This window comes from Neoarius graeffei, chromosome 8 (assembly GCF_027579695.1).
Source record: "Neoarius graeffei isolate fNeoGra1 chromosome 8, fNeoGra1.pri, whole genome shotgun sequence".
Lineage (NCBI taxonomy): Eukaryota > Metazoa > Chordata > Actinopteri > Siluriformes > Ariidae > Neoarius > Neoarius graeffei.
Window position 1 is genome coordinate 70,160,159 of NC_083576.1, and position 18,320 is coordinate 70,178,478.

At 40.1% G+C, this 18,320-nt stretch overlaps 1 protein-coding gene across 2 annotated transcripts in view; it reads left to right on the top strand.

Moving 5' to 3' along the window:
• celsr1b (cadherin EGF LAG seven-pass G-type receptor 1b) overlaps positions 1–18,320 on the top strand; it is a 146,999-nt gene that overhangs the window by 98,486 nt on the left and 30,193 nt on the right. For both annotated transcript variants that reach the window (XM_060928140.1, XM_060928141.1), the window contains exons 11-20: positions 2,268–2,381; positions 2,559–2,733; positions 3,027–3,168; positions 5,056–5,176; positions 7,176–7,359; positions 7,681–7,782; positions 9,234–9,328; positions 11,705–11,914; positions 15,980–16,163; positions 16,369–16,512. In XM_060928140.1, coding sequence (XP_060784123.1) covers positions 2,268–2,381; positions 2,559–2,733; positions 3,027–3,168; positions 5,056–5,176; positions 7,176–7,359; positions 7,681–7,782; positions 9,234–9,328; positions 11,705–11,914; positions 15,980–16,163; positions 16,369–16,512 — 1,471 coding nt within the window. The remainder of the gene's footprint in view (positions 1–2,267; positions 2,382–2,558; positions 2,734–3,026; positions 3,169–5,055; positions 5,177–7,175; positions 7,360–7,680; positions 7,783–9,233; positions 9,329–11,704; positions 11,915–15,979; positions 16,164–16,368; positions 16,513–18,320) is intronic.

An 18,320-nucleotide genomic window follows, 5' to 3' on the forward strand; every position in this document is an offset into this window, starting at 1 on the left:
TTTTCCAACATGACAATGCCAAACCACATATTGCATCAATTACAGCATCAAGGCTGCGTAGACGAAGGGTCCGGGTACTGAACTGGCCAGCCTGCAGTCCAGATCTTTCACCCATAGAAAACATTTGGCGCATCATAAAGCGGAAGATACGACAAAAAAGACCTAAGACAGTCGAACAACTAGATTCTTACATTAGACAAGAATGGGTTAACATTCCTATCCCTAAACTTGAGCAACTTGTCTCCTCAGTCCCCAGACGTTTACAGACTGTTGTAAAGAGAAAAGGGGATGTCTCACAGTGGTAAACATGGCCTTGTCCCAACTTTTTTGAGATGTGTTGTTGTCATGAAATTTAAAATCACCTAATTTTTCTCTTTAAATGATACATTTTCTCAGTTTAAACATTTGATATGTCATCTATGTTCTATTCTGAATAAAATATGGAATTTTGAAACTTCCACATCATTGCATTCCGTTTTTATTTACAATTTGTACTTTGTCCCAACTTTTTTGGAATCGGGGTTGTATATACCAGCAGAGTATATCATTTATTATTCTATCCACATTCACTGGATATGAGCAATCGCATGCTCTGATTGGCTACTCTACTACTAGCATATCAGCCCATATATCGTGAGTAGAGAAAAACAAAATGGTAGTGTGTGTTGCTGAACCAACCGAGGATGAAATAAAAACTATTTGAAAACAAAACCCCAAAAATTATCAAGTATTTAAAAGAAACAGAAATAGCTAAAAGAATATAGTTCCCCCCCATATCGCATGTTCCATACTCCAGCCCAGTCAGTGGCAGTAATGCACCTTTAAGTTGGTTTGCCAACCGCCAAAAAACCCTAAAGAAGAAGAAAACCTCCAAAAATCAAAATAAAAAAGCAACAAAATATGGAATCAAAGTATTTGATGGTAAGAACATCTCATCTCATCTCATTATCTCTAGCCGCTTTATCCTTCTACAGGGTCGCAGGCAAGCTGGAGCCTATCCCAGCTGACTACGGGCGAAAGGCGGGGTACATCCTGGACAAGTCGCCACGTCATCACAGGGCTGACACATAGACACAGACAACCATTCACACTCACATTCACACCTACGGTCAATTTAGAGTCACCAGTTAACCTAACCTGCATGTCTTTGGACTGTGGGGGAAAACCGGAGCACCCGGAGGAAACCCACTCAGACACGGGGAGAACATGCAAACTCCGCACAGAAAGGCCCTCGCCGGCCCCAGGGCTCGAACCCAGGACCTTCTTGCTGTGAGGCGACAGCGCTAACCACTACACCACCGTGCCGCCCTTGGTAAGAACATGTTTTTTATTTTTCAAGAATCATTATTATTATAGCATTTTTCACATATTGTTACTGTCATTTCGTCAGCTTGTTTACATTCTCAGCGGAAATGATTTTGTTGTACGTTTTGTATAAAGCTTTTATTTATCGAATTTGCAAAAAATAAAAATGCTCTGTTTCTCAAAATCCAGTGAATGTGGATAGAATAAAATAGTTATTCCACTCAGTCTCGTCGAACATAGCTTATAGCCGACTTGGCGCTACGCACCTCGTCTGCTATCAGCTCATGTATGACTCGATTTCGTGAAATAACTGGAATAAATATTATACATACAGGACACTTTTTCGATGGAATAAAAACATGTATTCTTTTCCCTTCTAGCGGGTTTCATTCATTTTGTTTGATAGCATGCAATATTGTTACTGTAGCATATCGCTTATCCTACGTGTATTACGTCACTCTACCCAATGGGGAATGAGCGTTGAATATGATTTACAGTATTGTATGATTGTCAAGACAACATGACGTCACATGTCAGAGCTGATGTGAATATTCAATGAGAAAGTTTTCTGCTGTGCATGTGCAGAAGCATTTCTTTGTTCACCGGGAAAAAGAAAGATGCATTGAACACCTAAAAGGCTACCAAAACTTCATTAGATATTCTTCATGCATATTTGCAAGAGAAAAACATACCAACGGACATCGAAAAACTGGAAAAGACAATTTGTATGTACAATGATAATAATATTGGCTGGCTTTTTTTCGTGGTATATCAGATATATTCCATTCAGCTATAACTCGTCTTCAACTCGTTCAGTATCATGCTAGCTGAATGGAATATATCTGATATACCACCTCAATGCCTGCAAATATTATTTAATTACTGTTTCTTAGTTTGCGGAGTATGTGTGATATTTATTTGGGTTTTCCTGATATTTCTGGGTGTTCAACCTTGATGTGTAGAGGATAGTGGAAATTGGAAATGAGTTGCCAGGACTGAAGCTGAAGAGTCTGTATGTTGGAGGACTGATGAAAAATGACAGCTCTGTGCTGAATGGCTTTAATGGCTGCATGCAGGTGAGTTTCATCTTGAACACACACAATATACTCTTCTAATGACTGAAAATGAAAGCACCCTTGTACTTAAAAGGTTTCAATTATTTTGGAAGAACCACGTATGCATACAGTACAACCACATACACACACTCGTAGTCCTGTTATTATGTATTATGTGTACGGTATGTTATTCTGTAGGGCGTACGGATGGGAGAGACCTCCACCAACACGGGGAACATTAACATGCATCAGGCTCTGAGGGTGCGCGTGAAGGACGGATGTGACATACCTGACGCGTGTGTGTCCAGTGTGTGTCCCACACACAGCCACTGCAAAGACACCTGGGCCTCCCATTCTTGTGTGTGTGAGCCAGGTGCGGTTCATGTAAGGTCTTGATCTCATTCCTGCACATTAAGGTTCAGTGCAAGACTTGCAGAAAAGTTAGCATGAATCTCTGGCTTGTGTACTATTCATGTTCACACAATAGACTAAAACTGAGGTTAATTTGGCTAATCAGATTAACGCTATTCACAGAAAGCTGTTAATGTATTATATTACATTCCAAAGCACCAGACAGGTGTTCAAACGTGGGGTGTGTGTGTGTGTGTGTGGGGGTGTAGTCATGTGTGAAAAGTGTTAAGTGTTTGCGTTGGGGCTGTGTACCAGGTTACTTTGGGAGTGACTGCGTGGACGCGTGCTTGCTGAACCCGTGTGAACACACATCCAGCTGCATGCACAAGCCTCTCAGAAAACACGGTTACACTTGTGAGTGTGGACACAACTACTACGGGCAGTACTGTCAGTACAGGTAGCTTTTATTTCCTCTGACCTTCTCCAATCATTCTTCATTCTGACCTCCTCAGTTTTCTGACAAGCCTTACATTGTACAGCATACACAAAAATGACCAGAAACCTGAATGTTCTCAGTCACTCAGGTGTTTTTCATCTGTACGTTCAAAAAAAATAAGAAAACTGGAACCAGTAGAACTTGTGGTTCTGTATCATTTTTATCATTTTTTACCATTCAACAACAGCAGAGTGAAGTCCAAAATGCTGGGATTAACGTTGTAACGTTGTCTGATTGGTCATTTGATAAACCAGCTGTAATGAAATTACCGATGATGACAAAGGCATTTTAAATTTCAAAGAAAACAGCAAGACGAAAACTCCGTATCATGATCGAATTATTTTAACCTCCTCCAAAATATGACTAAACGAAATACACATTATTCGTGCACTAACATAACTTTTGTAAAATGGCACCTCATATTTGTACTATAAAAAACATTGTTGATGCTGGCACAGCTTTTGAAAACTTAACTCTTTATTCAGAATCACAATGCTACTTTTTACAGCACAAACATACAGTGGTGCTTGAAAGTTTGTGGACCCTTTAGAATTTTCTATATTTCTGCATAAATATGACCTAAAACATCATCAGATTTTCACACAAGTCCTAAAAGTAGATAAAGAGAACCCAGTTAAACAAATGAGACAAAATTATTATACTTGGTCATTTGTTTATTGAGGAAAATGATCCAATATTACGTATCTGTGAGTGGCAAAAGTATGTGAACCTCTAGGATTAGCAGTTAATTTGAAGGTGAAATTAGAGTCAGGTGTTTTCAATCAATGGGATGGCAATCAGGTGTGAGTGGGCACCCTGTTTTATTTAAAGAACAGGGATCTATCAAAGTCTGATCTTCACAACACGTTTGTGGAAGTGTATCATGGCACGAACAAAGGAGATTTCTGAGGACCTCAGAAAAAGCGTTGTTGATGCTCATCAGGCTGGAAAAGGTTGCAAAACCGTCTCTAAAGAGTTTGGACTCCACCAATCCACAGTCAGACAGATTGTGTACAAATGGAGGAAATTCAAGACCATTGTTACCCTCCCTGTAATGTACATGTACAAAGAGATTGAGTGGAATAACTGTTTTATTCCATCCACATTCACTGGATTTTGAGAAACAGAGCATTTTTATTTTTATTTTTTACAAATTCGATAAATAAAAACTTTATACAAAACGTCCGACAAAATCATTTCAGCGTAGAATGTAAACAAACCGGCGAAATGATAGTAGCAATTTGTGAAAAATGCAAAATAATAATTCTTGAAAAATAAAAAAGATACATTCTTACCATCAAATACTTTCATTCCATATTTTGTTGGTTTTTTTTTTGTATTTTTCGGGGGTTTTGTTTTCGAGTAGAGTTTTTATTTCGTCCTTGGTTGGTTCAGCAACACGCGCCATCATTTTGTTTTTCTCTACTCACGGTATATGAGCTGATATCCTAGTAGTAGAGTAGCCAATCAGAGTGCACAATTGCTCATATCCAGTGAATATGGATAGAATAAAATTTATAAATCCTGGCTTAAACATTGTGTCATGTTTTATTGACCTAACTTAATAATTTCCTCACTAATTTGGATTGTTGAGTGGTTTTTGACATCTCTTTCAAAAGCAAACACACGTTATTTGGTGTTGTGCCTCTGAGGCTCAGACATGAAAAGCTAGCCCTAAGCCCACTTCTGCCTCTAACACTGGCATGTGAAAGAAAATTCTTTAAGTATCTTTGGTCTGTGCTGAAAGTGCTTACTCCAGCTGCTTGTTGTTTGTTTGACGGATTTCAGCAGCTAATGTTTCCTGTGTTCCTACTGGTCTCTGTCTCTGTCACACATGCATTCACACAGAGGAAACCAGCCATGTCCTCGAGGATGGTGGGGTTACCCAAGCTGTGGCCCATGTAACTGTGATGTGAACAAAGGCTTCAGAAGAGACTGCAACAAGACGACGGGTGTGTGCAGCTGCAAGGTACAAACAACAGGCTCCTCTATATACGGTACTAGTACAAGCTCCAGCATATAAATCAATCATGTAAACTTGTGCGTACTGAGAAAAAAGGTCTTCTTGCCATGAATATAGCACACTTGTTTGAGGAATTTAATACTTTTGCCTAGAAAAGCTGTCATAATAGAGACCTTGGAATTTTAAGACTGAGACAGACTTAAACCATACCAAAATGACTGTTTCATTAAAACAGCCCTATACAAAAGAGTAGTCCAGAGGAAAGGGTCAAAACCATGACTGCAAACACTCTGGATGGCAGGGCAAAAGGGGAAAATCAAAAGGTAATGATGTTATGCCGTGTACCAGAGCTTCGAAGTGTCGACTGAGAAGATCGGGCACTTTTAGATGAAGCTCTATAACAGTGCTTGTGTTGTTTTTCTGAAATGTCATCACTGATGGTCACCTCAGGCCAGCGTTGTAGTCGAGTCACTAAACCTCGAGTCCGAGTCCAGTCTCGAGTCCCCAGTGCTCAAGTCCAAGTCAAGTTGAAGTCATTAAAGAAAATTTCGAGTCGAGTCTGAGTCGAACCCACTATTGATCCGAGTCGAGTCCAAGAACAAGACTCCAACCACACCATTTGACGGTGGCTGTTGCTGCCTTTATGTGAAAGCGTCTCTGCTACTGTGTTGGACTAACTTTACTGCTCGACTGCCCCATTTTAGTTAACAGGCTACAGATAAAAAGCTTGTTCATCGCTCAGCAAGCCCCACCCACTATCAACAGGGCAAATAACATGAGATAGGGTTAACACTAGCTAGTTCATCAGTCAGCAAGCAAGCCCTGCTATCAACAGGGCAATGAACATAGCGTCTCACTTGCTTCTCTGGGTGGAGTCTTGCCAGATGACGATTGAAGTTCGAGGTCGTTCCCGTCGTCTCCTCGATAGTTCTTCTACATATGGAACACACAGCAGTGCATTTTTTCCCACTGCACGAGAAGTCTGTATCAGCAAAGCGGACAATCCTAGGAGCTTCTCTCCAGGCATTTTAGTGCCATTAACATTAGTTTGTTCCTGAACATGACGTATGAACAGGTGAATGTGCATTCTCTTGCACAAAATTAGTATAAAAATTAATGTAGATATAAATATCTTATGCCAAATTATTATGGGCATGTTACAAAAAATAAAGAAAAAATCCGAGTCCTCATCTCCAATTTACGAGTCTGAATGCAGTTAATGCACGAGTCCAAGTCCAAGTGAAGTCACGAGTCCTTAAAATTAAGGCACGAGTTGGACTCGAGTACTACAAGCCTGCCTCAGGGATTGCTTTGAGAATTGGTCTAGTTTTGGTGCATTGTTTTGAGTAGTCTATATTTACTTCTGCCAACTTTCTTGGAGGAGGATATGTTTTTATCTCTGTTTGTTTGTCTGTCCCCAACGTAACTCAAAACGTAGTGAACAGATTTTGATGAAATTTTGAGGAAAGGTGGACCATGGATCAAGGAACAAGTGATTAGATTTTGATGCAAATCTGAATATGAGGCTTGGCAGAGGTATACACTCTATTGAGTACCCTTCTATTTTGACCATGTACAAGCATATTCAGTATCAAAGCCCCTTTCACTGCCAATTGAAAGAAAGTAATAAAAGCAGCACCGCTAAGCTGCACCTAATAGCATTATAAGCTCTATCAACATACATAGAGGTTTCTCTGCCCACATACAGTATTTAGAGTTTATGTCCAGGCCACAATAGAAATGTAGCACACATTCAAGAATAAATTTAATTGGCATGGCTTACATTCATTTATTCATCAGTCTTCAGGATCAGTCTTTGCTTTGCACATACGGTATACAATATGTTTGCTTTAAACTCTTAAAGGCAAGGCTTATTTTATTTCAATGAATTTATTTTGATGCATATTACTCAGTACCTACTATGAATTGTTTAGTAGCTGCAGGGAAAAAATGTAAAAGGTATCAGGTTAAATGACTGAGGTATGTAATGATTTTTGTGTGTCAGGATAATTACTACCGGCTAGCAGGAAGTGACACCTGTTCTCCGTGTGAGTGTTTCCACCTGGGGTCTAACTCTCGGACCTGTGACCCGGTGACTGGGCAGTGTCCATGTAAAACTGGGCTGGTGGGACGTCAGTGTAACCGCTGTGACAACCCCTTTGCTGAGGTGACCTCCAGCGGCTGTGTGGGTATGTAACCTGTAAATCACTCAAATCCTGAAGCTGATTGGACAGCGTGACCTCCATACCCGTTATAAATACTAAATCTAAATTAATGCCAAAAATGTAATGCAACCAGAAAGTTCCCTTTAGATTAGTTTTGCTGTGTGCATAGCTGTGGGTTTTGTTGCTTTTTAATAAGGATAATAAAAACTCCATGACTCCGGAAGCCTCATTAGTGAAACTAAAGAACAGAAGTTTCTTAGTCTCTCTCTCTCTCTCTCTCTCTCTCTCTCTCTCTCTCTCTTTCTCTCTCAATCTCTCTGGCTCTTATTTGACTCACTCTCTCAGTGGTTTATGACAGTTGCCCTAAGTCCTTTGATGCGGGCATCTGGTGGCCCAGGACTATGTTTGGTGGCCCTGCAGCAACAAACTGTCCCAAAGGATCTCGCGGTAAGTTAATCAAAAGTGATACCTTACAATATTTTATTTAAAAAAATGTTATGACATGGTCAAGAGTACCACAACCATAGTTACCAAAATATTATAGTTATATATTATATGGAAACGAGTGTTTTACTGGGAAATACGCCACTCGTATTTTTTATATGAGCTACATCCGGGACATGGAGAACCAAAACCGTGACATAAAGCTCTATATGTCACTCGTGACGAAGTCGATGAATTGTTTTGATAAATTTGGGTACTTTTTGTTTGTGAATGTGTCTATATAATAAAAAGAAAATCACATGTTTGCTTGAAGATATGAAGTTTATCTTCTCGTGTTGAAAAACTTTTATTTTTCATACGAAATACATGGCAGGTCTGAGTGACACATCGAAATAATATTGGCTGGTGTTGAGTGGAATAAGATATATTCCATTCAGCTAGTATGTTATTGACCAAGTCGAAGATGAGTTCAATATCATGCTGGCTGAATGGAATATATCTGATATACCATGAAAAAAAGCCAGCCAGTATTATTATTATTATTATTATAATACATACACATTCCTTTCGGCTGTTCAACGCATCTTTCTCTTTCAAAATTCTCTCAAAATCCTCTTTATTTAATGACACAAACTTGGCGGCCATGTTTGTTTACAAATTGTCACAGTCACTCATTAGCAGGATATTGCTTGCATTCTGATATAAGTGAGAGCGGGGGGATACATAAGTGAGCAGTAGCTCACAGTTGATCTTTTTCCTTATGGAATTGTAGTATACTAAGCCAATATAATAAGAGTTTAGGCCACACCAATTCAATTAGTTGGTTCTCGGAATCGCCGCTTGAAGAAAATGCAAAATGAAAAAAAAAAATCAAACTCCCGCCAACAGAAAAGGTCATGTGACGTGAGGTCACGTGACGTCGAAAACCAATCAAGTTGCCCCTTTCACTTTCAATAAAGACTTGTGGAAGAAACATGCCTGTGGAGGGGAGTCCTGTAAAGCCTGTGTTTGTGATTGTTAGGATATTCAGCAAACAGAAGCGTAAAATCTTTGACAGGTGTGTTGAAATTCTGTTTACTGGTTTGCCTGTATTGTTTGGTCTATTTCCACCGCTAATTTTACCATCAGAGCATTTTTTAAATTTTATTTTTATTTCGCCCGCTCGCTTCATATTTTTCCTGAAAAAATCCGAGAACCATCTAATTAAATTGGTGTGGCCTTAGAAATGTAAAATAGTGTAAGAAGTCACGTGTTATACACATTGTTATACACCATGTCCCAAAGTAAATACCACGGTAATACTATGATTAAACATATACTAAACCATAGTTACTATGAAGTAACCCAGTAAAGTAATTCATATGAATTTCTGTAAGGGTTTAATAGAAGTTAATTTGTTTATTCTTTCACTTGTCTACTCTATTTGCTGCTCTTCCTCTATATAATTTCTGCAGGCACAGCTGTTCGCCACTGCAGTGATCAGGAAGGTTGGCTTCCCCCAGAGCTCTTCAACTGCACCTCTCCTACCTTCACCAAGCTCAGGAAAGAGGTGAGTGTTTCTTATGATCCACATTGTCATTGTGATTATTGATTGTTCACAGTCGAGGAACATTGTTCTTTCAGATTGTAGCCTCAAGTTTACGGTACATGTTCTGTTCTTATATGCTGTATTATGGGCTATGTTCTGTTTTGTATTTATTGTGCCTGAGCACCACAGTAAGTGAATACTAATCCTCAATGTGTTTGCTGATTTTTTATTTTTTATTTTTAATGCATCCGGTCGTAGGCCTGGCCGGATGAGCTTACGTGATCACGCGTCGTCCATTGTTGTCCGTCCACAATTTACAAAAATCCCTACTCCTCTGACAGGATTGATCGGATTTCGATCAAACTCACATACAGTGTTCCCCAGGTGGGTGTAAATAAAAGTTGTCCAGATGGTGGCGCCACCTGTCATATTTACGATTTTATGGGCGTCTGAAATTTTTGGGTGACTCGTCACATTTTAAACGCTACTCTTCATAAACTGCTGGGACGTTTTCACTGAAACTCACCCAGAAGACTCTAAAGACATATTCCAACAAGAATTGTTCACCAGGTGGCGCCACCTACCATGGATGAAGCGACAGAGGGGTAACGTGCAATTTCATGAAAAATCGCTACTCCTCCTACAGGAGTGATCAGATTTTGATCAAACTCATATGGAATGTTCCTCAGGTCGGTATGTATAAAAGTTGTCAAGATGGTGGAGCCACTGGTCATACAGTATTTAACATTTTATAGGTGTTTGAAAATTTTTGAGTGACTCGTCACATCAAACACTACTGTTCGTGAACTGCTGGGACATTTTCACTGAAACTCACCCAGAAGACTCTAAAGCCATATTCCAACAAGAATTGTTCACCAGATGGCGCCACCTACCATGGATGCGGCTACACAGGGGTCATATGCAATTTCACAAAATCGCTACTCCTCCCACAGGATAGATCGGATTTCAAACTCACACACAACAACAGTGGCCGATATGAGCTACAGCCTCATTGAGGCTATTTTTTTCTCTATTTATTGGTGCTTTGTCAGCTCATTTGTCCAGTTAGTTTGTTTACCTTGACCAATTGTTACTTCAACAGAATATTATATATATATGTTATTTACCAGCTGGGAGGTCCATATCGTGAAATACCGTGACCAAGGTCTTGAAAGTACTGACTGAGGCCCTCTGGGCCAAGGTCAGTATTCAAGGCCGAGGTCACGGTATTTCACCATACGGACCGACCTTAAGCTGGTAAATAATATATTTTTTTTTCTTTACCAAATTCTAACAGAAAACGAGAGCGCCCGAAAGGCAAAACCGAGCCGAGCCGCCATTTTGAATCCTCATTGACGGCTGTAATGCAAATGGCTTCCTCCTCAGTGCACTTCCATGGCAGGAAAAAAAATACATTTTGCCACCTGTGTAGTCCCCTATTTATACAAAATTGAGTCATTCAGGATTCAGCCATGTTTTTGCTCAGCGTTAGCAACAGTTACAGGTTTTTAGCTTTCTCCTGAAATAAAAGAAAACATTTCTTCTTGGGTGGCATGGTGGTGTAGTGGTTAGCGCTGTCACCTCACAGCAAGAAGGTCCGGGTTCGAGCCCCGTGGCTGGCGAGAGCCTTTCTGTGCGGAGTTTGCATGTTCTCCCCGTGTCTGCGTGGGTTTCCTCCTGGTGCTCCGGTTTCCCCCACAGTCCAAAGACATGCAGGTTAGGTTAACTGGTGACTCTAAATTGACTGTAGGTGTGAATGAGAGTGTGAATGCTTGTCTGTGTCTATGTGTCAGCCCTGTGATGACCTGGCGATTTGTCCAGGGTGTACCCTGCCTTTCGCCCGTAGTCAGCTGGGATAGGCTCCAGCTTGCCTGCGACCCTGTAGAACAGGATAAAGCGGCTAGAGATAATGAGATGAGATGAGATGAGACATTTCTTCTTCCTCAGGGTAGTAAAACTCGCTTTTGCTGTGAAGACTGTCGTTATCGCTATCCATTATGTAAAATTAATGCTATTCTCCCGAGAAATGCTGGCAAAAATTTATAAGACTTTTGATAATCTTATAAATTAATCTTATAAAAAAGATAAATTTTGACAAAAAACGCTACTATGTTTGTTGTGAACGAGCGAGTCACCAGAGGTCCGTAACTGGGGTCCGTATCGTAAGATACGGACCCGCTCGCCAGCCAATCAGAGCAAAGGATTTGATGGAAACCGGACTGTGTCACTTGTACATTTGGCACTAGACCTTTTTTTTTTATCTAGAAGTTGAGCACTTCTTGTACCTGATTTTTGCACTTGTTGTACATTGCTCTGGATAAGAGCGTCTGCTAAATGCCATGTAATGTAATGTAGCTCACTAAGTGTGTTTTATTGTAAATATGGCTGCTGTTTCAGAGTGAGGAGCTTCACGTCAACTCCTCCAGACTGGATATGGAGAGGTCTAAATGCCTGGCTGCCATGTTGCGTAGTGCCACAGAGAGCACAGAGCGACTGTATGGGAGTGACGTGAAGATGGCGTACCAGCTGATGAGCAGCATCCTGCAACGTGAAAGTCTACAGCAGGGGTTCAACCTGTCGGCCACGCATCATTCCACTTTTAATGAGGTACAGCACAGAAAATCAGCTAAAATTGATTCAAATTTAAAAAAAAAAGTGTCATATGTTTAAGACCTGAGTGAATGATCAGAAAATACAACCCCGATTCCAAAAAAGTTGGGACAAAGTACAAATTGTAAATAAAAACGGAATACAATAATTTACAAATCTCAAAAACTGATATTGTATTCACAATAGAACATAGACAACATATCAAATGTCGAAAGTGAGACATTTTGAAATTTCATGCCAAATATTGGCTCATTTGAAACTTCATGACAGCAACACATCTCAAAAAAGTTGGGACAGGGGCAATAAGAGGCTGGAAAAGTTAAAGGTACAAAAAAGGAACAACTGGAGGACCAAATTGCAACTCATTAGGTCAATTGGCAATAGGTCATTAACATGACTAGGTATAAAAAGAGCATCTTGGAGTGACAGCGGCTCTCAGAAGTAAAGATGGGAAGAGGATCACCAATCCTCCTAATTCTGCACCGACAAATAGTGGAGCAATATCAGAAAGGAGTTCGACAGTGTAAAATTGCAAAGAGGTTGAACATATCATCATCTACAGTGCATAATATCATCAAAAGATTCAGAGAATCTGGAAGAATCTCTGTGCGTAAGGGTCAAGGCCGGAAAACCATACTGGGTGCCCGTGATCTTCGGGCCCTTAGACGGCACTGCATCGCATACAGGCATGCTTCTGTATTGGAAATCACAAAATGGGCTCAGGAATATTTCCAGAGAACATTATCTGTGAACACAATTCACTGTGCCATCCGCCGTTGCCAGCTAAAACTCTATAGTTCAAAGAAGAAGCCGTATCTAAACATGATCCAGAAGCGCAGACGTCTTCTCTGGGCCAAGGCTCATTTAAAATGGACTGTGGCAAAGTGGAAAACTGTTCTGTGGTCAGACAAATCAAAATTTGAAGTTCTTTATGGAAATCAGGGACGCCGTGTCATTCAGACTAAAGAGGAGAAGGACGACCCAAGTTGTTATCAGCACTCAGTTCAGAAGCCTGCATCTCTCATGGATTAAAGTTTTCTGTCGCTACGACGGATTTCCGTCAACTGGGAGCACTAAAGGTCAATAATGAGATTGATGCAGATCCGAGGGAAAAAAGGGGGGGGTAGGCCCATAGGTCTGACACCGATGTGATTTAGAACTTCACCAAGCTGCTGTGATTGCCTGTTGTTGAACCCTTTCTTGTGCTATGTTTGAGTATATGTAAATGAATAAGTTTACATATTAAGGAATAAGTTGTTGCGCTAGATAGGCATAAATAAATAAATAAATACAGCCTCCGCTACTGTCTAGTCCCGGGGAGGCTCGGTGTAGGCCACTGATGAAACTATTTGGCTGTCCTACTACTAGGCAACTACTTGCCTACTACTAATACTAGGCCTTTTGTAGTAGTAGTAATAATGATATTTACCTATTGAAAGGTGATCAGGTGAAAAGTTGAAGCCGCAGCAAGACCTTTGCTATTAAGCCTTTTGTAGGTTAAACAGGCTTCGGCAGACAACGTTCTGGAAAGGCTGTGTTTTTCTTTGGTTTGATTAGCCTATGATTTAATCTTTAAACATTATGGTTTCAGCAGTTCGCTTAAACATTGGAGGCTGCAGAGTCGGGCTGCAAGATTTCCCGACACTTGTTTAAGATGCCAAACTTCATAGTAAGGAGAAAATAATTCCACAGTATTTAGTGCCTCGTTAGTCTCAAAAATTAATAGTGAAGGACCAACGCGAGTTAAGTCCCAAAAAAACATCTCGTAGGCCTATATTTTACATTTTCAAAAAAGTCCGGAATTGGAAGTCAGTCAGTGGAGTGTAATGAAGTGTCTCATTCACTAAGCACAAAAGGTCAGAAAACAGTGGAGAAAACAGCGATTGCTTAAATAGGCTACTAATGTTTTACATTAGTAATTTAATGTATGTGACAAATAAATTCATTGATTAAATAGATAAAGAAGCGAATACTCCGAAGCTCAAAATTCAGGAAAGCGGCTCCGGTGTCGCAAGTGCACAAGAACAGTTATTTGAAAGTTAACCTGATGAATTTGTGCGCGCGCGTGTGATTTCATGAAGAACCGGGACAATTGGCATTCGGTGAAAAATTCACACCTATGACTCATTATATTCACGCACGCCCTCTCGCCCACTGTTGCTTTGTTTTCCCGATTTACACGAGTGTCTGAAGATGGAGTTTTCAGAACTCTCCACTCTGCCCCGAGTTTGCGAAAGTAGCTGTTTTCAGTGACTGAAGCCTCCGTATAGGTGTGAATGAGAGGTGCAACCGAATAAATAAATATGCGTCTTTTTTTATCCAGCTACATGTAGGCTATCACTGCGCAAAGCGTCTAATGTTGAAATGGTAGTAATATTTGTTAAAATAATAGTAGGCTAATTTCCACATTAATCGGTAAAATGGCACAAGGGATGTGATGGGGGGATGGCCGTTTTATAAGGGGAATGATTTGAGATTTTTATTTCAGAAGGGGGATTCCCCCCCCCCCCCAACTCGAGTACTGCGTATGCCACCGGATATAGGCCCTTCGATTTCCATCACTAGAGCGTGTCAAATTACTTTCGGTTTTGCCAGCATGGACGCGCTTCTTTTAAATGAAGGCACAGATGTGTCAGACATCGACAAAACGGTAAAGAATAAGTGGAGATGGGCTTGGCGAAATGAAATGGGCGATAATGGCAAGCCATTTAGTTCATGGTGCAAAAAGATGAAGGCAGGTGTGTGCTTTTGTGTAGTTTGCCATAAAAAAAAGTCTATGGAAGCAATGGCAAAAAACTAGATGCCTTTGGCTTCACTGCAAAAAAGCAGAAAAAGTGAACTTTCACTTTACTTTTCTTGCAAGTTCTTTCTGTTCCACTCTTTTGAAAGCATGGTTCAAGTTCGACTGCACTTGCACTTTTCTCTTAACCACTGTTGTGCATTACTAAAGTATTGTTGAAATAAATTTGCACTTTGCGCTGAAAACTTGATGTTTCATCATTTATAGCCAGTAATGACAATGGTAAAGTCTTGCCTTAGCTTTAGTCATTGTTAAAATTATGTAAATGTACTATAAGTAGGGGCCGAGGGGATAATGGACAATACGGCGTTTAAAATTTGACGCATCGCTGATGTGGTAGGGGACAACGACATGGAGCTTTTTTTTTCAGTCAGATTATTATTTTTTTTTTTGCTTTAATCCATGATCTCTGATGGTATGGGGTTGCATTAGTGCGTGTGGCATAGGCAGTTTACACATCTGGAAAGACACCATCAATGCTGAAAGGTATATCCAGGTTCTAGAGCAACATATGCTCCCATCCAGACGACATCTCTTTCAGGGAAGACCTTGCATTTTCCAACATGACAATGCCAAACCACATATTGCATCAATTACAGCATCATGGCTGCGTAGAAGAAGGGTCCGAGTACTGAACTGGCCAGCCTGCAGTCCAGATCTTTCACCCACAGAAAACATTTGGCGCATCATAAAACGGAAGATACGACAAAAAAGACCTAAGACAGTTGAGCAACTAGAATCCTACATTAGACAAGAATGGGTTAATATTCCTATCCCTAAACTTGAGCAACTTGTCTCCTCAGTCCCCAGACGTTTACAGACTGTTGTAAAGAGAAAAGGGGATGTCTCACAGTGGGAAACGTGGCCTTGTCCCAACTTTTTTGAGATGTGTTGTTGTCATGAATCTTAAAATCACCTAATTTTTCTCTTTAAATAATATATTTTCTCAGTTTAAACATTTGATATGTCATCTATGTTCTATTCTGAATAAAATATGGAATTTTGAAACTTCCACATCATTGCATTCCGTTTTTATTTACAATTTGTACTTTGTCCCAACTTTTTTGGAGTCGGGGTTGTAAGTAATGTATAGAAGAGACACCCAGTGTGGATATATGATTTGGCTGTAAGGAAACAAACAATTACATGCTTAATTAAAAGTTTAACAAATACAAAACATGATCCTCCATATTGCAATTTTCTTGTCAGTAAAAATATGGAATGAGATTATTATGTGGTACTATATTGTGTGATAATTCTAGGACATGGTAAGGGCAGGCAGTGCTATCCTGGACCCGGTCAATAAAGGTCACTGGGAGCAGATCCAGCGCTCTGACGGAGGCTGTGCTGACCTGCTGCATCATTTCGAGGAGTACGCCAACACCTTGGTCCAGAACATGAGGAAGACCTACCTGAAACCCTTTACCATCATCACAGACAATATGAGTGAGTGCTGCAGCAAGTCCCACCTTCAGGGATTTTAGTGTGTTACACACTGATCTTGACTGTTAAATGTGCTCAATTGTTGTTATTATTATTATTATTATTATTATTATTATTATTATTATCGATTGGTCTAAAAAGGGATAGCAATGAAAAGATGGTGTTGCATTTACAAAAATACTCATACAGAGCTTCTTCTTGTGGCCAGTTTTTGCAATGGACTTTCTGGATTCCTCCTCTGTGAGCCAGCCTCAACTCCCTCGCTTTCAGGAGATAAAGGAGGTCTATTCCAAAGAGCTGGAAGCCTCTGTGATTTTCCCAGACTTGTTTATGAGGCCAGCAGGAAGCCGAGGTAGATGTCACACCCATTCAGTTCACCTGTAAAGAATCTCATTCTGCTAAAGCAATACTCCAGTGTTTTTAACTTGGTATATACAGTACTGTGCAAAAGTCTTAGGCACCCTATTGTTTTTTTAGTACAAACTTTGTTATAGATTTTTATTTGATGACTTCTACATTATGGAACCAGTACAAAAACACTTTACATTTTCAGACATTAGTTTTCCAGGACAAAATTAAATTTAAAGAAAAATGTTTATATGCCAGTAAAGAAAGCAGCATATTACATAACCGACCACTTTTCAGACAACATAATGAAGGCTACTGGGATTTGCTGCAAAATTAAGAAGGAAGTGTGACAGTCAAAGTGAACTCCGGCTGATTCTGTAAAACGCTCAGTATAACCTACAGCTCATTTCGTTATAAAACTGCACTAACTGTACCAGTGGTGAACTGTTACTATTAGAGCTGGGACTTGAGCTCAGCCAAAACTTAGCCAGGCACCAAAAAATCAACAGGGCAAAGGATTTTGCAAGGGATTAGCGGCAGGGTGCCAGGTTGTGTGTAGCTGTCAATGTTGATTTTAAAAGTAACTAACTAAAATGAAGAGAAATGAATACTTAAAGGTAGACTGACTTTCAGATTTTTCAAGTGTAAGTCATAAAAAGAATTTTCCCTGACACTCAATTATTTGTGTTTAGTGGCCCGAAAGCTACTGAATTCAAATCACAGACTTCCAATTTTATTGGTATTTTTCACTGCCCTAAATTCTCCGCTATTTTTTCCTGCTTCACCATGATCCAATTCAAGATACTACGTCATGCATCACGTGGTGGGCTTTCCCCGTTTGCACAAGGCATTGTGGGATACAAATTTGAAACAGGAGAGAAAAATGGAGGACGTGAGTGTGCGAATGAAACGTGAAAGACCAACTACAGTAACGGAAAGCGAGAAGAAAAGATGTTATGTTGCGAAGAAAAGGAAATGCAGGACCAAATTAATAAATATTGGTGGTCAGCAAGCACCTCAGTGTGATCAGCTGTTCGTTTAGTGACAGAATGATGTAACTGTCAGTGCACGGTCAAGTTAACCTGTAGATGGCAGTAATGCAACACTGGATGCCACATGACAGAAAACCCACCAGAAGAAGGAAAAGAAGAAGAAGCAGGTAAACCTGCGCATGCGCACACGGACTTCCTCTGTTTGCTTGACTGCGCGACACAAGCAATTTCATGCACATTATTTGCTAGGGAATCCCATCAAATTAAATAACTTCCCAGCCACAGAATGACCTGTTTTTTTTTTTTTTTAGATACTACAGAAATAAACATATATCACAATGACCAAATTTCAGAGGAAACTAAATTTCACCAATTTTATGAAATTGAAAGGCCGTCTGCTTTTAAGTCTGAGTGAAAAATACTGTAGTGAGTGTGCGTGGAAGAAGAGTCTGGAGACCGAAATCTTAGTTTCTCATTCGTTAGCCTGTGCTACTTGCTTTCGATAGGACTGGCTTGACCGCTTTATAAGCATTCTCTAACACTACTGATGAACGCTACACTGGCTGGAAGGTGACTTCACTTCTGCACTGATGGCACCGACTCACAGTTAAGCTAGCGCTGGCTTTCAAGAAGACCGAGGGCGATGAATTTTTGGTCCCTCCCACTATAAATCAAAATCTGACTGGTTAATTAATCTGTCACTTCCTACATAAACATACACTGCCATGGCCTTCTGTCCCAACAATGAAGTCCTAACCAATGAGTGAGCAGCTCTAAACTCTTTTCAGCCTAGAGACAACAAACAAATCTCATTGGGAAA